This window comes from Lagenorhynchus albirostris, chromosome 8, assembly GCF_949774975.1.
Source record: "Lagenorhynchus albirostris chromosome 8, mLagAlb1.1, whole genome shotgun sequence".
NCBI lineage: Eukaryota > Metazoa > Chordata > Mammalia > Artiodactyla > Delphinidae > Lagenorhynchus > Lagenorhynchus albirostris.
In genome coordinates, this window is record NC_083102.1 from 331628 (window position 1) to 358578 (window position 26951).

Here is a 26951-nt window from a genome sequence, read left to right on the forward strand (position 1 = left end):
CATGAATCCTGCGTGCTTTCATCTCTTTGTGCCTTAACGGAGGACTTCACATCTCTCGATAGACAACTTTTTTCCTCATTATAAAAATGTTTGCTGCAGAAAATTTGAAAGCAGACCTTAGAATGTATAGGTTGTAACTAACATTCAGCGCCTATCACTGAGTATGATATATATTTACTCATTCAATCCTCATAGCTCTGTAGTTAAATAACTAACACTAAATACTTTTGCTGACCAGGACCTGAGAGTCTGATTTGTCCAAGTCACAAAACTAGTAAGTCTGGGGATCTGCACCTGGACCTGCCCTGGTCTGGCAGAGTTGCTATCCTCATACTCACCCTAAGTCTCCCTGCGGCTGTCCCCCACCCTGCCATTGCCTGCCTCTCGGGGTGTGTTGAATGAAGCACACAGTATGCTGTGTTTTTAAGAGTCACAAAGATTAATTTTAACTAAATTATATTTTAACACTTGGATAAACCATGATATTATTATTTCACATTCCATTTTTGTTATAAGTCGTCAATACTTATTACTCATTATTAGCCACAAAAGTAAGACAACAAACATGTCACCTACCTAGACTGTCCCTCACTGAGACCCTATCTCCTTGCTGAGGCCCCTCCCCTCACTGAGACTGTCCATCCTCACCTGGGTGGCTCCATTCCTACAAGGCTCCTCATCTGGGCTTCTGCAGCCTCTCCTTGGCTTTCTGCCTTGGCTCTGTCCTCAGTGGACTTCACTGCTAGGGGCCTTGCCCCGGCAGACTGACCCGCCAGGGGCCGGCTCTCACTCGCAGATGGTCATCTGTCCAGTGCAGTGGTAGTACCACCCCCACCCCCTCCCCCATCGTCCCTTCCACCTCCCTCCTTCTCTCTCTCTCTTCTCCCAGAATGCTGCCCTTCCCAGGACATGGGCAGCCAGGTTCCCTCCTTGTCCCTGTGCCTCACAGTACACTTCTTAATCTTTGGAAGCCACAGCCATATCTGTCTCCATACAGTTCAGTAAATGTCTGATGAATGAATGGATCTGTTTCTCAGATACTTCTTCACGGTGTGCCATTTTTGTAACCTGCAATGAGTCCTTTCTGGAGGTGTCATTAACATCATGTGTAGTGTAAAATGGGGATATTCATTTGTATAATTTGATTCAAATAACTTAATACAAATTATTGTTGCTGGTTTTTAAAATACAAGTTTATCTAGACCAAACAAGTGGTGCTTTTCTGCATAAAAACATAAGAAGTAAGTGTCATCACTTTTTGTTACCACTAAAATTATTATTCTCATTTGCTTTTTATTGCTTAAATAATTGGCTTATTTTGAATGTATCTTAACAACACAAAGCATGGTAAAATTCAAAAGCTATTAAGGAACACCTGTGTTAAATTTTAATTTATTAAAATTTTGAGAAATGAAGAAATCCGTAAAAGATTCAAAATTCATGGGTTTTTTTCCCCCACATACAAGTTATTGAAAAGACAGTACGTTTTAAAAAATTCCTTCATTAATGAATATAAAAAACTCATCCTTAGCAAGTTGATAAGTATTTTTAGTTTGCAGGGAATTTTTAACAATTTAAAGAAAGTGTTCTTTATTCAGCTCAGAATGTAACAAAATCCAAATCTTTAAATCTTCCTCAAAACTTTGTAATATTCTTCATTGGATCTTTCTTAGGTATACTTAGTTTAAAAATAACATTGTAGGGACTTCCCTGGTGGTCCAGTGGTTCAGACTCTGTGCTTCTACTGCAGGGGACCCAGGTTCAGTCTCTGGTCAGGGAACTAGGATCCCACAAGCCGTGCAGCCAAAAAGTAAAAAATAAAATAAAAATAACATTATAATATTAATTTCCAAATGAAATTTTAGTACTCAGAAAAGCAGGATGAGGCTGTGAAAGGTTGAGGATCACTTGTATCCTTATATGGTGAATTACAGTCACCAAGCACAGGCTTCAGAGAAAAGGGACTTTTTCAGTCGCTTTCATCTGGAAAATGTAAGAGCAGAATTCCCTGCTGGCTGCCAAGTCCTTCCTCACCCCAGTGAAAAACAGAAAGATTTGGGGGTTTGACTATTCAGATGATTTAGAAGCATGGCAACCTTCAGAAGAATATGAAACTTTCACACATTTTTTTGCTCGTTTATTTGTTTAGATTAGTTCTGATAATGTGCTACTTGTTTTTAAAAAAATAACCACAGGTGTCTGCAGTGCTGACCTCGTTGAGCACAGTGGGGGCAGGGCGGATGTACTGTCACCTTATTTCAGGTTAAGTGACAGACGTGAGCGCCACACAGCCTCACTTTCTGCTCCTGGTTCTTTCTCTCCTTTGAACTGCGTGCTTTGAGCAAACTACCATCTTCTCCCAGTATCCATAGGGGATTGGTTCCCGGACTCCCATGGACCGAAATCCGTGGGTGCTCAAGTTCCTTATTAAATGGCGTAGCATTTGTACATAACCTACGCACATCCTCTCGTATCCTTTAAATCATCTCTAGATCACTTATAACACCTAGTACGGTGTAAATTCTGTGTAAATAGTTGAAAGTCCAATGTAAATAGTTGCCCTAGTGCAGCAGATTCAAGCTTTGCTTTTTGGAACTTCTGGAATTTTTTCTTTCTGAATACTTTTGATCCGTGTTTGGTTGAATCTGAGGAGGCAGAGCTGGAGCCCTCAGATACGGAGGCCCAACTGTATTTAATTTCTGTAAGCCTCAGTCTCCCCATCGATAACATGGGGAGTACACTTATACCTCCCTCAAAAGATTAGAGGTGACGATTAACTGTAAAACACTTGGTATAGCACCTGGCACATAGTGAGTCTTCAGATGTTTCAGAAATTAAATATTTTCCTGTACGTAGGGTTAGCATTCTGGTGGGATCCTGACAGCAGAGGCCGAGCACTGGTAAGCACAGAAGCTTGGGTTAAGGTTCTGGTACGAGCCAGGGCGCGACCTACTCTCTGCCCTTGGACGTGTCCCAGGGAAGTGGCGGCCACCTACTCATGCTAACTTGACAGTTGTTGGGATTGCCTCTGGCATACACTCTTAAGGGTGTTTCACAATCCTTAGGTCATTTTTAGGTTTGTCTCAGGAGTATGGATTAGAGTAGACTGAGTCAGGAGGTCCTTTCTAGAACTTCTCCAGGAGATGGTCTGGGGCTCACTCTGAATGTGTTTATCCTAAAGGGGTCCTCCCAGCTAGCAAAGGACATGCCTGCTGAGGCTTTGATCCACAGATTGAGTTTCTTCATCTATAAAATGTAAATAACATCTTCCTTTTAGAGTGATTGTGAAAAGAAATTGAATCCTACTAGCTAGGACTCCAGCAATTGAGGTACCTTAAGCAAAGGAAGGGGGAGAAGGGGAGGCTTTATTTAAAAACAAAATGAGCATATATCGATGTCTCATGAAACCCATGCAGGGGCTGCAGTTGGGAGTCAGGAACAGGATGGAACGTGGACGCCGTGGCCACTGTCTCTTGTGCCTGTTCTGCCTCAGCTTCGTTCTTCTCTCACCCTGAGACCAGCCTCCTCTGGTCCTTCAGGCCACAGGCCAGAAACACTGGCTGCTGGTGCCCCCAGGAGTGAGCCTCCCGGTCTTCCCTTGGTCCTTGCCTGCCCTATTCCAGCTGCATCAGATACAGACCCTTAACCCCGAGACCAGGAGTAGGAAGGTTGCAGCATTCGAATGAGGCTTCCTGAAACCGATTCCTGCAGCCCCGCATGGGAGGCGGCCATGAGGGGCGAGGCAGGGCTGGGCTGGCAGGTCCATGGAGCCCACTGGACGGAAGAGGTCCAGTCTTAGGCCACACATTAAGCCACTGGGGAGTTTGCGGCTGTTTATCCCGCCAGGTGTTCTCTGCATTTCTTGGATCTGGGGTTTGATATCTTTCATCATTTTGGAGCATCTTACCCCACCACCATTGTTGTGGTGCTCTTTCAGTGGCCCTGCGCCTTCCCTGTGACTCTGTCTTTGGAGGGTCTTGTGCAGGAGAGAGTGTCGCACCCGCCCCCAGCAATACTGCATCTCTGTGGTCAAGGCATAGAGGGTGAATTCTGTTCCTGTCCTCTGAGTGGCTGTGGGCCCTCGCCTCTCGAAGGCAGGGCTTCTGCCTTTCCTGCAGCAGCTGTGCTCTCCCGGGCCCGCCTTTTTCTGTGGATTTCACAGGGTTTACTCTGGCTCTCCTGCCCTGGGATGGCCCTGTCACCTCAGCTCTCCATGCATCCAGGAGTGATGCTCTTCCCAGTTTTCTACATCCCAAGTGAAAGCTGGAAGTCCTAGGAGCTTTAAGACATAAGAAAAATATTCGTGACCTTTACCACCAGCCCAAATCAGAAAATTCAGAAACTCTGGAGAAGGGCGGAGCCACCAGTCTGTTTTGTTTTGTTTTTAAATATTTATTTTCTTTTTGGCTGCATCTGGTCTTAGTTGCAGCGGGCGGGCTCTTCCTCGTGCCGCGCGTGCTCAGTAGTTGTGGTGCGCAGGCTTAGTTGCTCCGCTGCATGTGGGATCTTAGTTCCCTGGCCAGGGATCGAACCCGCGTCCCCTGCATTGGAAGACGGATTCTTAACCACTGGACCACCAGGGAAGTCTCCACCAGTCCGTTTTTAACAGACTTCCCATGTAGGACGCCTGGCGTGTAGTCAGTGCTGAAATGAGCAGTGGCTGTTGCCGACTCTTCTGCAACCCGCAGATGGCACGGAGGGCAGAGGGCAGCTGGCTGAGGTTCCCGTGAACACATGCTGCGCTGGTGGGGTTCCAGTTGCAACGTGCCCACCTTACTCACTCTTCCTCGGCAGCCCAAAGAGCTGATTTCCCGTCCTTTGGAAGCACGTCTCACTGATTCTTCAGTTTCCCGAAAGGAGATCCCAGTCATCCAGACTTGGTGGGGGAGGCACTAATTTTAGTAGCTTTCCCAAAGCGCTGCCTGGATCTGCCCCTCCCGGTGGCTCCCCCCTGTGCCCCGCCCTCACACCTGTCCACCTGCTCACACACTCACTCTCGTCCTCCCACACACGGTCACTCACACTCCCACCCCCTCAGCTTGGCTCTTCTGTCCCCTGGCCTCCCTGTGTTCATGGACAGGCCAGCTCCCCCTTCAGGGCCTTGAACGTGGAGGCCCTTCCCCTGGGGCCTTCTTTCTTGCATTCAGATCTCTTCTTTTCAAACTCACCTGAATCTGTCCTTCCATGAATTCTGCCCCTGCCTCCCAGGCATTTTGTTTCTCAGAATTTGGGTAGCATTCAGGTATATCTTATCATTTTGACCAGGGTCCTGCAAGTAGGCCCTCTGTCACCTGAGAGTTTGTAGTCTGGTTATATTCCCTTCCAGGTGACCGCCCTTTGGGAGGGCCTTTGAGTGCTTCTTTACTCCTGATTCAGCAGGATGCCCCAGGCTCACGTTAACAGTTTTTGTCCCAGACCTGGAATCAGCCATTTCTTCAAAATCCCCTGTTCCTTTTAGTGGAAAATGCGTTTAGAGATCATAGTCAGGGTGCTATAGGGAGTCCTAGGGAGGTTAGTGTTTCAGGACTTTATTAAAGTTGTTGCTTTTGAGTTTTGCTCTGTCCGAAAGAATCTTGACCCTTCCAGTTCATATTTATAACCACCTACTCCCCAGCTTTGTCACTCTAGCTGTATGGGTAATAGAGGTCATGCAGTTTCACTTAGCATCTTCTACAATATAAAGCACAAGTAATTTCATTATGTGCAGTATCCATCTTGACAGGAAAAGCAGTGTTTCCAGTCAGTACTTTTTACCTGTCCACATCCGTTTAATAGAATCTCAGCCAACTATATAGGAATTATTCTAAGATAAATACCCACTAGAAAAATGAGCAATAAAATACAGATGTTGAATGAATGAATGGAACGTGTCTCACTAATATAGGAATATGCAGACTGAAACAGTGATAAAGTACCATTCTTCAACTGCTGGATAGACTGATTTTTAATATAGGTGTAAAATATGATATTTAATTGGGTGTAAAGAAAGGACATTTTACACAGTTTTGATGGGAATGTAAGTTTGTACAATATTAGGGCAATTATGTAGCATCTATCAACATAAAAAATGAACATGTGTCTTTGACCAGAATTTCCACTTTTTGAATGCTAGTCTCCATGTGTATGTAACAACACGTGTTCACTGATTCATTACTTACAATAAAAGAGAAATTGTAAATATTCTAAGTGCTTGTCAATAGGAGGATGGGTATATAAATAATTATGATTTTACTGGAGTAAATTATGACATCAAAAGAACAAAACAAGAACAGGCAAGGTATCTATACCAACAAGGGACAACGGCCTTGATGTTTTACAAAGTGAAAAACAAGGTATAGGACAGTATTATGTACCTAACCCATTTCATTTATAAAGAAACAAGCCTGCATGATTTGATATGAAAATTGGAAATAATTTGCATACTTAATATTTTTGCCCTTTCTTTAAAACAGCTTTTAGAAATTAATTGGACAGGACTGACTAATCTTCTCGATATCCCCGGATTGAAGTAAGTACTCTGTCACGTCCTGTGGGTAGCTTGCTGGTGGTGTCATGTGCGTTTCCAGTGTCGCGAAGACGACACAGATGTTTGAGAGCTGTGTCTTCCGAGCATGGTCCATGCTTTCTGGGCGGGCTCTCTTGGGCTCTGGTGTTGTCGCCCCGTCTGAGGCTGTGGGTCAGAGCTGCATGAGAGCCCTGTTAGGACTAGATGGAGCCTTTTCATTAGTCATGAGGTGTCTTTCCAGTTTTGGTGTTTTGATATCCCAGAAAATTAAAGAGAACTTTAAAAAGTTTTCAAGCTTAGATGTTTCAAAAGTAGCCCTTTCTGGAATCTTTTCGAGCTGTGCTGCGCCTTCCCTTTCTGCGTTATGTGCCTTGACCCGTGCCTCCCTGGAGGGGTAGGTGTCAGCCCTGGACCTGGGAGCTGCATCGTGTGGCTGGGAGGCCCTCATTGTTCCGTGTACCCTAGTGTCTGAAACACGAGGCAACCTTCCACCACGAGCATGTGAAGCCCTTCAGGGCTTGTCCCGCCTGTGAGAGAAGTGAGGCTTCCCAGTCGCGTCACAGAGTCCATCTGTCCTCCAAGGTGGAAGGTGGTGGCGGCAGACCTGTTAGCCACCTCTGAGCAGGAAGGTCTGAGGCTGCAGCCGCCAAGCCTGCTTCTGCTGGTTTCACTGTTGCATTTGAAGGTTAAAGTGTGTTGCTTGTTGGTTAAAGTTACATATGTTTCTAGTGGACACTGCTAATCTGTGGGGGGGTTTTCCCCCTAAAATAGCTTAAAAATTGAAATACGAAAGCCTTGGTTTCAATCTGTTTTTTTCTCTTCCCGTGTATTTGTTTATGCCTTTGAAATGGCCATTAGAAAGAATTTTATTTTGTTTCATTATAAGGGAAAAATTAAGACTACACTGAGGCATAGTCATAACAATAAAAGTCTTTTTTAGGTGCTGTGGTTTATTGGATATAGAAAAATACTGTTATCTTTAAAAGATTTTTGGAACGAAAGGAAAACTTTAAAAGAGTTTTGTTAAAGTGTTGATTAGGATTCTTGCTTGCAACAACAAACCCAACTTACCTGGTCTTCGTTAAGTGAGTAAATAATTGAGTAAACAAATACTGTTTTTTAGAGACAGTCTATTCACTCATCCGGCAAACGCGTACGGAGTGCCTGCTGTGAGTGCCAGCCGTGGCCGTGAGCAGAGTGGAGCCTGCACCCTCGGCTGGTGTCGCCGAGAGGCCTGTGGCCCTGTGGGGTAGCCAGGCACAGCCAGGTGCTGGCGTCCACAGGACGGCTCCTGACTGCTTTTCTGTGTGTGGCTTTGTTGCCAGGCAGACTCTTGCTGTGAAGTAGCAGCTTCTAGCTTCTATTCCACATGCTCAGCAACCTCAGTTGGAAAAAAACCTTTTCCCACGAGTTCCAGCAAAAGTTCTAGGGTTGACTTCTGTTTGTCTGCCTGTCCTTGGACAGACCCTCCTGGTTCTGAGGATCAGGTTGGGCCTCGTGCCCACGCTGAGAGGAGGCAGAGAAGTGCTTGAAGAAGCTCCAGTGAAGGGGGGTGGGCGGGGGGGGTCCCCCAAGGAAGGGTTCCAGAAGTCGGAGGAGAGGGTGCTGCTTAGCTGGCAAAAACGACAAATCCCTGCTGTTGTTTAGCGTAGAAGAGTGTGGTCTGCTTTCCTCCCCCCTGCGTCCTGGGAGGGGTTTGTCGAGCATCTGCGCTGCAGGCCGTGTTGTGCTGGCTCCCTGTAGAGAGGCAGAGGGCGGGCTCTGCCGCATGAGCCTGCAGCACAGCGCGGGGGTCAGTCCCAGAGCGTTCAGTGTGCATGCACACTCGCACGACGCACACATACAACTACAGCGCCATTTCATTGCATGATTTTATATGAAGGCAGGCTCTTTTTGTATAGTAATAACTTCCAGCTGTTGTTTTATATATGGGTTTTCATATATACAGTATATAAAACCTATTCTTCTATATTCATTATGTATAGGATTGCATTTGTCATTAAAAGTATCAATATATACTCATATATATTAGAAATACAGACAGAAATAGACACACACCATTCAAAAATGCGACTATGGTATAAAAGAAATATGGTAAAATATCCCTTTTAAATTATATATTATATGATACATAATTATGTAAATTTTATGTGATACAATATACACATATCTACTTAACGTAAAACTTGGGCTACTATTTCTCAAAGATTTTGTCAAACATCTCACAGCTGTGGCAAGCCTTGTCTTATAAAAATAGATATTTAATAACTTTGAACCTAACATAATGAAATCTTGTGCCAAGCTTTACAAAATGAACATCTACATGCTCTATCCATTGACTACAAAGCAGAATCCAAGGTATTATAAAGTAGCAGTGATGCCTGAATCACTTTACTTTACCACAAATTTTAGCTATCCTTACCATTTTTCAACGAAGAGCCATAAACTGAGTGTTGAAGGGATGAAGGTTGTGACAGAAACAGAAGTAGGGTGATGAGCAGGGTCGGTTCCAAAGGCCCAGAGGGGTGGGACCCAGTGGAAGCTGTTCTGTGTGCTGAGCCCCGGCGTAGTCAGGACGGGCAGAGCGGCTCAGGGGATGCCCAGCCCCACTTGGGAGGCGCGGGCGGGGCGGCCTAGCTGAGCCTTGTGCCGGCACCGTAGGGTTGGGGACGTGAGGCGGTGGCCGACCACCATAGCAGCTGAGGGATTCTTGAAACGTTTGTGTCCTCAGTGAGGCGTCTTCTGTTTCAACAGATCTTTCAATATAAACAAAATTGGTACTTCTGCAGGGAAATGCCTGAAGTAAGACTATGCTTGGTCTTAATGCTTTGAAGGGCCACCTCATCCTCTGCTTGGTGAACACTGATCCAGTGTCTGCCGGCTTAGACCCTCTGAGTCCCCCTGGACTGTTAGCGCCTGAGTTACTGGCCTCTTCAGCAGTAGAGTGGAGCTGTCTGTGTGGTTTGTCTTCTGCCCATGTTGGACTGAAAGGTGCTGTGCTGAGGTTCCGCATCTTGGCCTTGCATTTGGACCCCCAACCTGCAGTGAGGCTCAGTTATCACTCAGTGAATGACCGCACTTTCACTGTGTCCCAGTGGATGTTCCGTGTGTAGTTACTTTACATCTGCATGTTCATAATGTTAACATCTGAGAAGTACTGGCAAGAAGTAAGGTTCTTTTAAAACTTTGCACTTCTGGCTAAAGGTGTCCTTCTATAGCAATGAAACTTGGTTTACGTATGCCTTCAAAAGTGCTGTCACACATACGTTGCTTGATTCTCACATTTACACCAAAGAATAGACAAAAAGCATATTGAAAGTACATTTGTTTCTTCAGCCTCCACAGTTTTATTCTTGCTACTGAGACCTCTGTGCAGTGGTGTATAGTATTTCAAATTGATTACAGTATTCAGTACCCAAATAAAGTGTGAAGAAAGAATGAACTGTAAATTCCTTTACTTCATTGGGACCTCTGCATATATATCAGGAAAGATAAATTTAATGTAATAAACATGGAATGAGTAAATGGATGCTTGTTTTGGTATTCTCTGTACTTTTATGGGTGTTTGAAATAGTTTATGTTAAAAAAAGATTTATTTAAATGTATCTTACTTATTCAATATTAAATCAGTGATAAAGTTATGTGGAAATGTATGAGATGTTATTTAGAACGTTGTGAAATATAGCCAGAATAGTATCTTGTGTTCTCAGAATAAACCCCACATAATGGTCACTGTGGCAGTGCTGCATCTGAAGTATTAAACTGCTGGCTTCAAATACTGTGTTAGAGGGATCAGCTCCGCGCTGTCAGTGGGACATTGTGTCATGTCTATGCTAAGTTCACTGTTAACAGGAGATAACTAGTATTGGAGTGTCTGATAGTTGGTTTGTTTGTTTTTTACCTCCCACCTAACAGTGGTTTGTCAGATACTATCATTTTGGACATAATATCAAACTACCTGGTGCTTCCCAACCGAATCACAGTTCCTCTTGTCAGCGAAGTTCAAATAGCACAGTTGCGGTTTCCTATACCAAAGGTAAGCATCCGTTCATTAACACTTACAGACAGACTGGAGGAACTCTTCACATACTTGGGTGTTGTGACTTCTTGTATTTCTCCTAACAGCAGCCTTGCCACGTGGATCTTTTTTTTTTTTGCGGTACACGGGCCTCTCACTGTTGTGGCCTCTCCCGTTGCGGAGCACAGGCTCCGGACGCGCAGGCTCAGCGGCCCTGGCTCACGGGCCCAGCCGCTCCACGGCATGTGGGATCTTCCCAGACCGGGGCACGAACCTGTGTCCCCTGCATCGGCAGGCGGACTCTCAACCACTGCGCCACCAGGGAAGCCCCGCCACGTGGATCTTGATGCAGTAAAGGTGGTCTGTCCTGCCCTGTTCCTTAGGAGATTGGCTAAGGGGCATCTGGCCGAAAACTTTCAGAGACTTGAGGACAGTTCTTAAACCTCAGCTGTGAACCTCAGAGCTGCTCATAGGGATTTAATTCTGCAGATATCATTGCAAGTTGTAAAGAACAGCTATGACAACTTATTTATTGCCTCAGAAAGCACTTCCTATTTGTATGTATCAAGATGTAACAGTTCAGCCTAAGCTGGGAACGTTGTACAAGCCTCCCCTCAGATATGACAAAGTGGGCATCTTTGAGGTCATTCAGTGAGGGATGTGGCAGGCACGTCGTTAGTGTTACAGCTGCCCTGGGTGGGATGGAAGGGCATGGCCGGGGCTGAGTCACAGCCCTGGGGTTAGGCAGCAGCTTCACTTTGGGAGCATATTCCTTGGTGTGTCTGGGCTGCTGTTTCTTCATCTGTAAGTTGGGGTGATGCCTGCACACAGAGGCGGGTCACACGTGTTGGAGTCACCTTCGTTTGAGTAAACTAAACAACCTCTGTCTGAGACTGTGAGAGCCTGCTGGCCAAGGACGTGGAATCCTCTGCTGGGCACAGAGCTGGAGGGTTGGCCTCAGTTAGCAAGGGCTTCTCCCCCCTGGGCTTCACCCCACCCGTCTGGTCTGACCAACCTTGGGCTCCAGAAGTGGAGTGGGCAGCCTGTCACATGGTGTCTGGTCCTAGTTCAGTGTTTGTTTCCTGAAGTAGAAGTGGCCAGCCTTTCGCCACTGCCCGTTACTCTTTCAAGGTAAATTCGATCTCAGTAACAGTGCACAAACCAACAAACGTGCATGAGCATTCCTGTATTTTTTCAAGTAACAACACCCCAGTCATTCATGCCCAAATTAGTTACATTGTTGGCATTCAGCAGATGTGATGGGACACCATGTATGAGACAGGGATGTCTTTTTTTCCTTAACTTAGGATTCTCATCTCTGGAAGCGCAGGCCTGCCTTTCCACATAGAAATCCCCATGCTCCTAGGCCATTAGGCTTTGTATTCTCTGAGTACAGGTGACCATCTAAGCCTGCCCGGATCCAGCCTCCCAGCTGCTCAGATATGTTTGTTGCCACATTATCTAAGCTTTAGACCTGTGAAAATATAAGCCAGGGATTTTGTTTTGTTACGGTTTTAAAAGCGTATTTATCTGTAAAAATGTCTATCTTTCTATGCTGGTTGGTTCAGAAATACTACCTGGTAATTTTTTTAAAAGTGTTTTGTGGTGTAGAATGCTACCCTCCTAAAGGTAACTTTACAGGTTGTGTTTGCCTTGAAAGAAATATGAGTGGAGATTTTTAATTCTATCAATTAAACAACATTTTTGAAAAAGATAACTATGTTAAGTCTGTGAGTCATATGTATCTCAGATTTTCAGTTTCCTATCCATAAAATAGGTTTAATGACAGTATTTCACAGGATGTTGTAAAAATTCAGTGAAGTAATTGGAAAGTAATTGCACATCAAGGACTTAGGAACAGTCTCGTGCATCCTGTAGCGCCAGTTATCACTAGTTAATCACTGCAGTTACCACTAATGTTACAACTACCGAAACACAGGACTGTTTGGTGACCCATGAGGCCCTGTGCCATCTGACCTCCTGCCGTCCTGCCCTGCCCAAGTTGGGCTCCTGGGGTCCCTGGGGCACAGTGCCGCTCTGGGATCCCCCGTCCCGGGAGAAGTCTGCAAGAGGTGGTGGCTCACGCTAGCCCATCCTGTCTCTGGCTCCGGTCAGACCCCTGGGACCCCGTTGTGCTGCTCCTGGCATCACGTGTTTGCCTTTTTTGCTCAGGGAGGAGGAGCTGCCTGGTCCCTGTGCACAGGCTTCGCTCCATGTCTGTTGGGTGAGCCAGTGAGCAGTCTGCTCTGTCTTCCTTCTTTCCAGGGTGTCCTGAGGATACACTTTATTGAAGCTCAGGATCTTCAGGGAAAAGACACTTACCTTAAGGGACTTATCAAGGGGAAGTCAGACCCCTATGGAGTGATTCGAGTTGGCAACCAAATCTTCCAAAGCAAGGTCATCAAGGAGAACCTCAGTCCAAAGTGGAACGAGGTGTACGAGGTGAGGGAGTGGGTGCTGCTGCCGTCCCCCCTCCACATTCCTGTTCCACTCCTGCTGCGGGGTCATGGTGTGCTTATTTAGTTCAGGGTAATCTCAATTCTCTTTGCTTTCATTTTCCATTTTTAAAACTATTGTACCTTGTATCCCTACCTCACACAAAATTTTAAACCTTAATCGCATCAAGCTATCACAGTAAATAATTAGCCCTTAATACACATAAACGTATTCCAAAATGAGGTTATTTACCATTTTGTAAATTTTCATTTAATACATCTGGACATCTCTACATGTCAATAAATATAGCTGTTCACTTGAGTAGGTACCATCATATTTTTACTCAGAGAGATCTGGGCTTTTGGGTTCATTGTAACCAGTGCTGTATGAGTGTCGTGGGTTTTCTGCATTTGGCCAAGTTTTCCCCACATTACGCTCCTCAGAGTGGAATTGCTGCATCACAAGGTATGCGGTTTGGAAAGAACTGAGAAGTGGTGCAGTTTATACCCATCAGCTTCCCGTCCTCCCAGCCTGGTCTGTTGCCAAATCTCTCAATCTCGGAGTGGTGGTGAGTGGGGCACTTGCGGCCACCCTGCAGCCAGCACTGACCGGGGCCGCTGCCGGAGTGGAGAGACATCCAAGCTTGTGGCCCCCGGTAACTGGGGACAAGGCGCAGTGGCCCATGGCCGTGTGCACGGATACAGGTCCCTAGCAGGGACCCTGCCATCCAGAAGTGTGTCGGGTCCGGCAGCGGGGACCTCAGTGCTGTGCAGCTGCTGCCGCTGACTGCAGTCACGTACTCAGTAGACACGATACTAGTGAATGTGAGATAACTGTGAGCTGCTACCTTTCAGGCTCTGGTCTACGAACATCCCGGACAAGAATTAGAGATCGAGCTCTTTGACGAAGACCCAGACAAGGACGACTTCCTCGGAAGGTAAATCCTTCGTGACTGAGGAGAGCGTAGACTCTTTTTCTTTGATAATCACTGTTAAACATGTAATATAACTTCAAAAACAGGATTATGTACATGTTATGTGTATTTTAAAATGGCTCTTAGATGTAGCGTTGCTTCACCTTAGATTTCTTAAAACACGGTTTGTTCCTAAAACATTCACATTTAAGTAAGTAAAGGAAAGCTGCTAGATCTGTGTCCATCATAGCAGCCACATGTTGCTATTTAAATTAAATTGATTAAAGTTAAGCAAAGTTTAAAATTCATTTTCTTAGTTGTGCTGCCCCATTTTAAGTGCTCAGCAGCCACGCATGGCCCCCAGTCCAGCCCAGCTCTCCAGCCTTTACGCCACGCAGGCAGGTGTGCGCTAGGTTATAGAAACAGGTTTTTTAACTTTTGATTTGTTATTGGGTTATGGGGGCGGGGAGTAGATAGTAATTTATATTGTGCCTATATACTGGAAAAGCAAATATTGACCTGTTTGCTTAAATTGAACAACCTGTACAGCTGAAAAAAATACCAAAAAACACACTTCAGCCTAACATTTATTATTTAACTGAATTTCTTGTGGCAAAAAAGATATAAGGATAGATGACATTGGACAGGTCTGGCTTCATCAAGAATGGCCTGTGTGTTAGGCTGTGACCTCAGAATTCATTCATGAGACAGTTTAATGAGGAGCAACCAAAAGATTTCAAGCAAGGCAGCGAACAGATCAGACCTGCATTCCAGTAAAGCCACCGTTAGGTTATCAGGGGCCGAGACTGGGGACTGGCCGGCCTTCAGGAGGCTGTTGGGATAGATCAGGAGAGAGATGTCAGGTCTGACCTGGGGCAGAGCTCGGGGGCAGAGAGGAGGGGTGGCTGCAGAAGAAGGGGGTGTCACTGTCCCGTCCTGGTCGTCTCTGGCTCGGGGGGCCGGCTGCATGCTCCCAGCAGTGCAGGATTATTGGGGGAAATGGAACTGGCTGTCGGGGACATGCCGAGCATGAGGCAGAGGCCTCTGCGGCCACAGAGACGCTGGTCAGAGCTGAGGAGCGAGTCTGGGGAGGCAGTCAAGGCCTAACTGAGCGTGCAGGTGGCTGAGCCGGAGCGATGGGCAGCAGCTTGGAGGGCACGCCAGGCCCAGGGCGGAATATGCCTGCACAATTGGGGTGCGTGTGAGCAGCTCCGTGTGGGGAAGACCAGCCCTCCCAGCTCTGACCGCAGCTGTGCCTCACCGAGTGTTCCTACCTCCCCGCTCTTCCCTACCTCGCTTCGCTCTCGTGGGTGGAAGCTTGGGGAAGCTTTTGGAAGAAGTCTGTTTCTTGACAAACTAGCATTTTGTTGCATTTCTGGAGTACCTTTTCATAGACTAATGCTTAAGGTTATTTCAGTTGTAAGAAGTGTGTTTCTGTGTTCTAAAGTTGTTGTATTGTTATTTCTATAGTCTTATGATTGATCTTATTGAAGTTGAAAAGGAGCGCCTTTTAGATGAAGTAAGTTTCCTTTGAGTATTGTTCTATTTCATGAGTGTTGACAGAGCACCTGCTGCCACCGCCACCTGATGGTCTGAGAACTTAACATCCGCTCACAGGCGTTGAGGACTTAGGCCTTCTAGTAACAGCAAAGTGAAAAGAAGTCAGCACCTACCAGACACTCGAAATTCCTGAGGATGCAAACACACACCAACTTTGTTTCAGGCAGGCACGCTCTCCTTCGGAGTCAGGGCAGAATCTGGGAGAAGCTCCCCAATAACAGGCATTTTAAAGATAGTTGGAGTTCACAGCAGAGCTGGCTCAGTGCAGTTGATGAGAAATTGTCCCATGAAAGACACCCACAAATACAGTATGAATTGGCAGCAGCAGACGTACTTCAAGCAAGATATTGCTATCAGAATAAAAAGGATAAAAAAGGAAGTTTGTGGTGGCTTCTAAAAGATGGGTAAGATTTGGATAAGTAAAGCGTAATTAACCAAATCACTGCTGAGATCTGCTTTCAAAGTAACATGTTTCCCTGCCCATGCACGCCAGCACACACTCAACAGGTATCTGCAGTTTATCATGTTGTGTGCCAGGTGCTGTGTGCAGTGACAGGCAGAGCAGACAAAGCCCTGCACTCGGGGCAGTCTCTTCTTAATACTGAGTGTTTGGGGACCATCCTCGATTAATTGCTTTGTGGCTTTTAAGCTGAAACAAGTGTATACTAATTATTAGTATATAGTGATGAGGAAAAACAGACCTGTTAATGTGTCTGATATTGAAATTCAGACTTGGGATCAATGTTATATTCTCTCTTGGCCCATAAATTCTATGGAAGTCCATACGTAAAAGCCTGACGGTGTTGGGTGGTATAAGAGGACATTTGAGTCCTTGCATGTGAATCGGGGGTGGAATTGGGAGTCAGTGAGTTAAGACACGCAAAGTGGCCACTGCTGTTGGTGTCTGGGGCCAGCAGCTGGTTCTCAGGCCTGGAGCTAAAGGTGGCAGGACTCAGGCCTTCTGCGTTTGTGGAGACTGTTCAGTTTGCGTGTCTGATTCAGGAGGACTTTGGCTGAACTGTCTTGCTTTCTCTGCAGTGGTTCACCCTGGACGAGGTCCTCAGAGGAAAGCTGCACTTGAAACTGGAGTGGCTCACGCTCATGCCAGACGCTTCAAACCTCGAGAAGGTGCTGGATGGGGTCCCATGACAGCCTGCACTCCTGATCGCTAAGATTAGTACCTTTAAACTGTGCTGCTGCTCACTTAAAAAAAATACAGCAATCATTTTGACTCCTGTGCTGTAAATCACTACAGTAGTACCAGGGATAAATTAGAGATAATGGAATTTTACAGGTCATTCTCACCTGTTTTATGAGATCTTTAAATTTTGTGCTTGATTATTGTATAGGGATTTGAAGAGGCACAGGTGACCCGAATGCTTCGTTTGATTGATCTGAATAGAATCTTATGTTCATTCTCTCTGTATTGCATATATCAGATGCTTATTTCTCCACTTTTCTTATTCTCTTGAGGATTATAGACATAATCAGGAAGAAATAGGAACCTTGGAAACCCACCTGCTGAAGCTTTTTCCTTTCCTTGTAGGTGCTGACAGACATCAGAGCTGACAAAGATCAAGCCAATGACGGGCTGTCTTCCTCGCTGCTCGTCTTGTACTTGGACTCAGCCAGGAACCTCCCGGTAGGTGCCTCCGCAAGAGCCCACTGGGTGCTCGTTTCCTGGCAGTGGATCCTGCTGTGTTCAGCCGCGCCCACGCCATGTCCCCATTCTTGTTGCTGTGTTTTCACTTCACTCCAGTCCAAGAGCGCAGCAGTGGAGAGGGATACGTGTGCATTTCCTCCATGAGTGTAATTTTATGTTTACATCTTATTGGTTTATCCAGGATGGTCAGAATTATCTTACATGTTTTAAGAAGAAATCTCCAGTACATAGGAAAAGAATACACCTAGTAGTTAGAGAAGAAGATTTTCTGTAGAGAATCACTAATTATTAAAATGTAGTGCCTAAAGATGAAAATTATATCCCTTTGGCATCATCCTGGAAGTAGCACAGCAGGGTGACGGGGCAGCGTCGGGTGATCCCCTGCACACGCGGCTTCTGGCCCAGAGCAGTGCCTCTCCTCGTGAGCGTCAGAGTCATTTCACTCTCAGAAAAACTGTAGAGAACAGTTTTTACAGACAACGACTAGAAGCGTGGAGAACGGTTGATCAAGCCCTGGTGTGATGCTCGCCTCCACACTGAGGCTAGTGTGCTCATGATCAGTGTTTATCGTTTTGATCATGTTTTTTTTTGCTTGTTTTTGTTTTTGTTTTTGTTTTTGTTTTGCGGTACGCAGGCCTCTCACTGTTGTGGCCTCTCCCGTTGCGGAGCACAGGCTCCGGACGCACGGGCCCAGTGGCCATGGCTCATGGGCCCAGCCACTCCGCGACATGTGGGATCTTCCCGGACCGGAGCACGAACCCGTGTCCCCTGCATCGGCAGGCGGACTCTCAACCACTGCGCCACCAGGGAAGCCCTGATAATGTGTTTTGAGTGCCCATTCACTTGTTCAATAGATGGCCTTCCTTGTTCCATTTCACTGTTGGAGGCTAGTTTTGCTGAAAGAAAGACAACTACCTCCAGATGAAAGGTGTTTCCTCCTGAAATGATACTGGTTCCAGGTCACCCAAGTGCACCTGTAGACAGTCCCCCGGGTGTGTCCTTGGTGCGGGTGGACGTCTGGGCATCTCACCTCACTGTGATTGCACCATGCTGTTCCTTTACCTCGTGAAATGCACACCCTGATTCTGTTTAGCACCTCTCAAGGGTTTAAAATTGTGCATTACTTGGGCTTTGTTCACAAGCAGAGTCAATGTATTTTGGGCATCTCTATGTTTTATTTAAAGTTTTTAACGATTAAAATCTGATCATGTATTTTTTTCATATTGGGAAGATGTAACAATTGTGTGTATAAATGTATATAATTGTACTCTTTCTTTCAGTGAAGGTTTAACCTTTCTGCAGAATTACTTGTACGGTAGAACTTTTTGCTTTTAACCACAATAATGTTTTAAAGTCTTTCATAATGCCTGATGGAAGTGAATTTGTTATGTATTTTAGGATATAGAGCAAAGTGGTGGGGAATTGGCCTCTCTTTAGAACTGTGTGTTTTGTCACATTAAATTAAAATTGAATAATGTCATGTAAGCAAAAGACAGAAAGAAAAGTGATTGTACAACCTTCTGTTAAAAGGGCACTTTGTGCATGAAGGTATGCTCTGGCCGTCAAAGGCAAAGGATCTTTACAAAACCACTGCCCGGTTGGGCCTGTCTCCACGGGAGTGCGTGCTGTCCCCTGCGTTTCTGCGTGATTCTTTGACTCTGCCTGTTGCATCCTGGTTATTAGTGCTCTTGTGCCTTCATTGACCACAATCCACCATTCTTTGCTTTCTTCTCCCATTTCCATTTTCCCAAGAGTATCTACGAGGGAAACTTTGGGTGTGGCTACTTAAAAGAGAGGCGAGCGTCGGGACTAGTGTTTTGTGAAAATACTGCCTCAGTCTGTAGAGCACTATTTGTGAGTTCTCAGTGTTCTTCCTTCCTTCTGTTTGGTGGAGACTGCTAGAATGTGGACTGGAACTTCAATGCCATCTGCTCAGTGGTGGAATGACGTGCATGCTTTTTCAGTTTCTTGCATGATTTCAGTTACTGGGCATGTTTCTTTCGTGCTTGTTTTGTGAAACGTAACACTGCTGTAACTAATGTTGGTGACTGCATCTGATACCGAGGTGGACAAACCCCATGAGCCATGGAGGAGCCTTGGGCTCTGACGCTGCTCCTGGCCCTTAAAAAATTAAAAAAAAAAAAAATCATCTGAGGAAAAAGTAGTGAAGCCATAATGATTAAAATGGATTTTCTTATGGTTCATCTCAATGTGAGATGTAAATATTTCTTTGCAAGCTTTCAAAAAACTTCCTTAAATCTACTTTCTCCTCCTGACCAAACACAGAAGTGTCAGAGCTTGGCTTTCCATGAAGTCCCCCGTGGCCTTGGGGACAGTCAGTGAAGACAGAAACTCACTGCTGCTCTGAAAACACGCCTTCTCCCTCCCCATTTAACCAGAGCTCCTAGGGTGCAAAAACATGTTGAGTTTATGATTCACTTCTTTTAAGGAACTTAAAGAATTTCCTGGGGTGGGTAATTGAGCATTTCTACCTTTATCTGGGAAGCTGATTTTCATCTCATATGTTTCCCTGAGGCCTTGCTCTGGTGCCTTGATTCCTGGCACTCTTCTTGGTCCTTTTAGCAGTTACTTTCACTTGCTTTGGGGTCAGAGAAAGCCACCGATGGCTTAGTCATTAGTCTAGAAACTAATTATTGATTTAATTCAATAACTAGTGAGATTCTTAAAGTTCATTTGTTTCATTTTAATTTGTTATTTCTATTTCTGCATGCATTCTCAGTTTATTCTTATTTAAAAAATAAAAAAGAAGGGGGAGAGCAAAACTGAAAGAATAGGCATTTTTGACCCATTTTATAGGTGAGGACAGTCAAGCCCCTGAAGAGTGGGTGAGCTGCTGTTGTGTCTCCTCGCATCCCCTGCCCACCTGCTGGGAGGTCAGAATGAGGGCAGTCATGCATATCAGCAGCTGTTTTCTGTCACTTCCAGGAGTTTCCTAGTGGAAATCTGTGTTGTAAGCTGCTGTAAATGACAGTCTTGCTCAGCTGCATGAGTTACTGTTTTCTGTAACTGCTTCTTTTAAAGGAAATATTTCTGAACTTGTGTCAGGATTTTTTAAATTGCTTTGTAATATTTAGCTAAGACGTGGCTGGGTTATCCAAACTAACTTTCCTCCCACATTACCAAAACCACATGTTCTGCTTGATGATTCAGTTGTAGGAATCAACAAAATGTCCTACAAAATAAATTCGAATAGATAGATCACTTTTCTCCCCTTTGATTGTCAGTGTGAAGTGAGATCAGTTGTCAGTTGTCCCTAAAGGCTGAGCCTGTTGCTATTTCCAGTAGAGGTTTTGGGCTGCTGCCAGCCCGTCGCTCTCTTACCTTTTGCTGCTCAAAACTCTCTTCATGTTCAGCCTCACCAGTGCATTTCCACCAGTGGTCCTGTCTGGAAGCCTCAGCACAGCAGGACTTTCTCCCAAGCTGGGAACGGCCTCTTTATCCTGTGGCCTTAGCACTCGGGCCTCCTCCTTCTGGCCAGAGGAACGAGAGGGTGATTTCTGACCCCTGGAGGCCAGCTTCAGACCCTGAGGCCTCCATGACCACATGCATTTCCCAAGTGCTTTCCAAGGGCTCTGCGTGCACAACTCATTGAGTCTCAGGCTGGCAGGATCCTTTCTCAGATGAGGCACTGAGATTAGAGACCCAGGGTTGCCACTAGCAAGCCGCAGAGCCAGGATCTGAGCACCGCTGTGTGACCCAGAGCCCACGTTTTCCACCCTCCTGTCTGGTCCATCCGTGTATAAAGTGAATTTGTTACCACTTCATTAAGTTTGTAAGTTCATAGTGCTGTATATGGAGTTTATCTGAGGGGAGTGGTGTTTGCACTAATGTCCACTTTATACATAAAAACGTTGGCTGTATAACATGGAGATCCTTGGGTGTGATGCTTCTAGGTGCTCTGTGAAAGTGATTTTAGCTCTCAGTTTAAAAAAGTGCAGGTTACTGTTACTGCCCCTGCTTACGGTGAGCAGCCCCAGAGTGGACGGTGCAGTGATGTCTGGAGGCCCCACGCCGGGCCCTCACCGAGTGCACCTGAGCAGCCTGATCTGTCTCACCCCAGGCCGGTGCAGCTTCCCACGCCCACGCTCACAGGCTCCTCTTGCACCCCTGACACCCACCATGGCTTCTCTCTTTGTTTCACTTCACTTGATGCACTTGTAATAACATGTGCACAGTACAGGTCACATCCTTGCAAAGTTAGAGTTTCCTTGGTGCCCGCAGGAGGTCTGTCCTCACAGCTCAGGGCAGCAGTTCCCAGCCCGGCCCGGCCCCCCCCTCTAGGGGCATCTGCTGGGGCTGGTGTTTCAGGCTGCTTCACAAAGAATAGAATTCAATTTGAAGTTAATTACAGCTCAAGTGATCAAGTGATCACTTGATGAAGTGATCAAGTTTTTCATCTTAAATGTTAATCCTCAAAGGATCTTGCAAAACAACTCAGTCTTGCCCTTTTGAGGGCAAGAAAGTAATGAGTTTTTAAAAATCAATACAAGTAGGACATAAAACCTGTAATAATAGAACTTTAAAGCGAGGAGGAACTTTTGAGGTGATCTAATCAGCCTCTGCATTTTGTGCTTGGAAAAGAATGGGGGACGAAATAGATCGGGTCCCATCTCTGCTGTGGTTTTCCACTAGAAGGTAAAGTTCAGAAGGAGGAAAAGTAGGGTTTGGTGTTATAGGATATGATTTGGTTTGAGAGCAGTTGGGGCGTCTGTGGCCCATTCATTTGTACTTTAGGTAAAACCTTTAGGTTAATAATGGTTGATATTTTAGGGGTTTGTTCAAGCAAAGGATAGTAAATAGAACCCTTTCCTCAAGTTGCACTCTTGGATTTTTCAAATCCCAAAGACAGGAGGGGTGGGGGAGTAAAAGAACAGTAATCATAGACGGTAAGGAAATACGTTTTGATATTTATAAAGGTTTAGTCTAAGATAAAATCTTGGGCAATAGGAATACTTTTACAAATGGTTTATACTGTTTCTTTGTTTAATTCTTGGTGGTTTTTGTTTAAAGATTTTTTGTTGTTGTTTTCGTAAATTTTCATGTCATTAACCTTAACATAAACTCCTCATTGCATGTTTTATTAACCCTTGGTGTATTCATTTTCTTCTGACTTGAAAGAGTAACCCATTAGAATTTAACCCTGATGTCTTGAAGAAGGCTGCAATTCAGAAAGCTTTAAAGGTAAACTAATAGTTTTCCCTTCGAAAGTTAATTAAAACATATTGAAAGAGATGATGCTCTAACCTTTATCGGTTTATTGACAAATTCTTCCCAAAGTAATAGAGTAACTACTTGTTTAGTTGCGGAGAGCCTATTTTTGTTGTCAAAGAATTAGTAGTTAGAAGAATTTAAGTCGATTTTGACAATAAACTTTACAAAATACCAATATGGTAAATTAGACTTTTGTCCTGTTGGCCTTAGGCAGCAGTATCTAAGGTGGTTTTAAATCATCTGTACTTTAATTGGATTTGAATTTGTGAAAATGGTGAAGTAAAGTTCTGTTTAAAATCTTAACCAGTTTTTAGATTATGATTAAAACGTATGCCCGATGCACTGTGACTTTCCATTAAAAAATCACCTCTTCCAATATGCTGAGTCAGGGCTGTCTCTGAGTCAGTGACCTCATGGCTTTTGGTGCTGCTAGTTTGGGTGACAGATCTTTTAAGAAGCTTTAAATCTCATTAAATGAGGTATATTGAAAACTAAGCTCCACTCCTGAAAACGACATGAGCATGTATTTTCTGGCTAAATTGTTAAAGGTTTTCTATGGCTTACAAATGTTTTATTATTTTTTTCTAATTTCTTTGAGCATTTTAGACTTAAATATTTTGGGGGGTGAGGGGTTAAATGTAGTTGCTTTAAGAAAATTCTATCCAAAGGAATCAGGAATGGTTTTTAATCAGTTTCATCCAGAAGAATAAGTTAAATTTCTAAAGTGAAGAAGACTAGCATTCTGCTTTGATGCAGCATTTAGTAAGCCCTTAACCCCACCCCACACTGAGGAGGTGAGGTGGCCTACTCCTTTGGAGTGCTAGTTAGTTAGCAGAGTAGTCGAAATACCTGTTCAGATAGAAAGCCCAGAGGTAAACCCACGCATATATGGTCACCTTATTTTTGATAAAGGAGGGAAGAATATACAGTGGAGAAAAGAAAGACAGCTTCTTCAATAAGTGGTGCTGGGGAACCTGGACAGCTGCATGTAAAAGAATGAAATTAGAACACTCCCTAACACCATACACAAAAATAAACTCAGAATGGGTTAAAGACCTAAATGTAAGGCCAGACACTAAAAAACTCTTAGAGGAAAACATAGGCAGAGCACTCTGTGACATAAATCACAGCAAGATCCTTTTTGACCCACCTCCTGGAGAAATGGAAATAAAAACAAAACTAAACAAATGGGACCTAATGAAACTTCAAAGCTTTTGCACAGCAAAGGAAACCATAAACAAGATGAAAAGACAACCCTCAGAATGGGAGAAAATATTTGCAAATGAAGCAACTGACAAAAGATTAATCTCCAAAATTTACAAGCAGCTCAATATCAAAAAAACAAACAACTCAATCCAAAAATGGGCAAAAGACCTAAACAGACATTTCTCCAAAGAAGATATACAGATTGCCAACAAACACATGAAAGGATGCTCAACATCACTAATTATTAGAGAAATGCAAATCAAAACTACAATGAGGTTATCACCTCACACCAGTCAGAATGGCCATCATCAAAAAATCTACAAGCAATAAATGCTGGAGAGGGTGTGGAGAAAAGGGAACCCTCTTGCACTGTTGGTGGGAATGTAAATTGTTACAGCCACTGTGGAGAACAGTATGGAGGTTCCTTAAAAAACTAAAAATAGAACTACCATAGGACCCAGCAATCCCACTACTGGGCATATACCCTGAGAAAACCATAATTCAAAAAGAGTCATGTACCAGAATGTTCATTGCAGCTCTATTTACAATAGCCAGGACATGGAAGCAACCCAAGTGTCCATTGACAGATGAATGGATAAAGAAGATGTGGCACATATATACAATGGAATATTACTCAGCCATAAAAAGAAACGTAATTGAGTTGTTTGTAGTGAGGTGGATGGACCTAGAGACTGTCATACAGAGTGAAGTAAGTCAGAAAGAGAAAAATAAATACCGTATGCTAACACATGTATGGAATCTAAAAAGCAAACAAACAAAAAGGTTCTGAAGAGCCTAGGGGCAGGACAGGAATAAAGACGCAGCAGCCGTAGAGAATGGACCTGAGGACACGGGGAGGGGGAAGGGTAAGCTGGGACGAAGTGAGAGAGTGGCACGGACTTATATATACTACCAAATGTAAAATAGATAGCTAGTGGGAAGCAGCCGCATAGCACAGGGAGATCAGCTCGGTGCTTTGTGACCACCTAGATGGGTGGGAGGGAGACGCAAGAGGGAGGAGATATGGGGATATATGTATACATATAGCTGATTCATTTTGTTATAAAGCATAAACTAACACACCATTGTAAAACAATTATTCTCCAATAAAGATGTTTTAAAAAAAAAAGAAATACCTGATCGTCACCAAAACACTGGGAGGAATCATATCCATAGCCTTTGCTCACCATTTCTTTAATAACTGAAGATTATTGACCCACAGAGCGTGATGGTTAGAATGAAGTCTCTCCAGTTAGGCTAGACTGTCTGGGCTTGAATCCCAGCACAACTGCTCGTCAGTGGGACCTGCAGCAGGCTGCTGAGTCCTCCCTGGTTTGTTACTCAGAGTGGTAGTGATATTCTCTTCTGTATGGGAGTGTTGAGTACATTAACTAAATACATGCATGTAAAAGTGCCCAGTGTAGCGAGCATAATATATATTTTTAATTGCTATTCTATTATTTAAGCCTAACAGCTGAGTTCTGGAAATGATATTATGCCCATTTTATAGATATGAAAAACTGAGGTTCAAATAAATACGTAAATCTCAGTAATCAAGTGGTAAAAAGCTAAGATTTAAATTCAACACAGTCTGACTTAAATGCTTATATTTTCATTATACCTTGTGTGTCTTACTTGTGCTCATGCATTTTGAATATTGCGTCCTGATAGAAAACTTAGTCACTGATTTAACCTTATTTCATAGAATCCAAAACATCATCCATTTTAGGATGCAGGTTTCGCATCCACGGGTTCAGCCAACCGAGGATCGAAAATATCCTGAAAAAATCTACAGATAAAGTTCCAAACAGCAGCATTACATTGTGTTTGCAACTATTTACATAGCATTTATACTTTATTAAGTATTATATGTAATCTGGAGATGACTTAAATTATATGGAGGATAACACCAGGTCATTTTATAGATGGGATTTGAGCATCCTCGGATTTTGGTATCCTGGGGGGTCTTGGAACCAACCTCCCACAGATGCTGAGGGACGACTGTACACCATTATTTTATGTACTGCTAGGAAAGAAAGTAAGGTGATAGTGTTTATTTTATACTTACTGAAAGAATTTTTAGACTTAGGATAAACATAGATTTTTATCATGTCACATGCACACACAGAAGGAAAATATAAGCAAAATAAATTGATGAAGGCAGTGATAACTACCGCTCCACTGTAATCTGCCCAAAAACAGGCGCTTAAAGTCATCAATTGTAAGTTTCATTTTGTTTTCAGTGATGTTAGAAAGTTTAAAAGGCGGGGAGGAGGGTATATTGAAACTGATGAGCTACAGTAAACCTCTAGGAATGAATGGCTACTTTTTCAGAGATTAAGTAAGTGTATTAGTTAAACTCAGCTTCTGTATCAAAGACTCAAGAGTAGCAGTAGCTTAAGTAAAGACAGAAGTTTATTTCCCTTGAATGTCGCAGAATTCTGGCCTGTGGCTTCGCAGTGCTCAATGCCTCCAGCCAGAAGGGGGGCACAGCAAAGGCCAGACCTCCCCAGACTGTTACAGGGCCACACCTGACTACAAGGGAGATTCGGAAATAGAATCTGTGTCACAGAGGATTTGTGTGCTCAGCTATGACGCTAGGACTCTCGTGTTAAGGGAAGAAGGAGAAATGGATTTAGGGGGGAAGTTAGTATTCTCCCACCGTAGTCTGTAGCCTTGGATTTTTTTTACCAGTGTTTATTTCATTTTGCAGAATTCATTCACATCAAAAAGATGAACCAGAAACTAGATTATCGCAGTAGGTTTGGGCTAGTAGTATTTTATTCCAATAGTCATGAATTTGACGCCTCTGTCATCGTTGCAGTGTTGAGGATTGACTCTAAAATTATTTAACTTAAAAACATTTTGTGACCTTCTAATTAATTTCCACTAACACAAATATTTAACAGCATCTTCTTGTGGGGCTAAGTTATAAATAAACCTCATGTCCCATATATGTTGCATTTTACTATGTATTCTTCTATCAGCTGTCTGTGCTAAAGTATGCTTCTTACCATTTTTTCTTATTCCTGAATTTTTCTCATTGTATTTGTATCTGCTTAAATGCAATTTAGATTGACGTTTATTCTTCCAGTCAAAATTACTTAGCAGCTGGTAAGCAAGGTTCGATAATCTGCTAGGTACATGTTTGAACAGAAGATACTAAATTAAAAACGTGAAAATGTGCCTCTGACACTTTATTATTTTTATGATTCCAACCAGAAGACTGTTCTGAATCACACACTCTCACATTTGTCCTTCCTGTGCTTTTCTGTTTCCATTTGTTGCACTTTATTCATTTTGTTACCCTAGTAAAATAAGTTTTGAGAGCTGGAATTAACATTAAAGATTTTCGGAAGATTCCGTTTTTCCAAAGTTGCTTGCTTTAAAAAATAAAAGACCTTAACGTTTTAAAATT

The 26951-nt window shown here is 44.0% G+C and overlaps 1 protein-coding gene across 3 annotated transcripts in view; it reads left to right on the top strand.

The window, feature by feature from the left end:
• ESYT2 (extended synaptotagmin 2) overlaps window positions 1-26951 on the top strand; it is a 77014-nt gene that overhangs the window by 37648 nt on the left and 12415 nt on the right. Inside the window, exons 7-14 of one of the 3 annotated variants that reach the window (XM_060156257.1) lie at window positions 6453-6508; window positions 10421-10541; window positions 12789-12965; window positions 13814-13896; window positions 15343-15391; window positions 16471-16560; window positions 16979-17074; window positions 18848-18949. In XM_060156257.1, the coding sequence (XP_060012240.1) occupies window positions 6453-6508; window positions 10421-10541; window positions 12789-12965; window positions 13814-13896; window positions 15343-15391; window positions 16471-16560; window positions 16979-17074; window positions 18848-18949 (774 nt within the window). Of the gene's footprint in view, window positions 1-6452; window positions 6509-10420; window positions 10542-12788; window positions 12966-13813; window positions 13897-15342; window positions 15392-16470; window positions 16561-16978; window positions 17075-18847; window positions 18950-22234; window positions 22298-26951 lie in introns of all 3 variants that reach the window. The other 2 variants (XM_060156258.1, XM_060156259.1) reach the window with 2 other exon arrangements.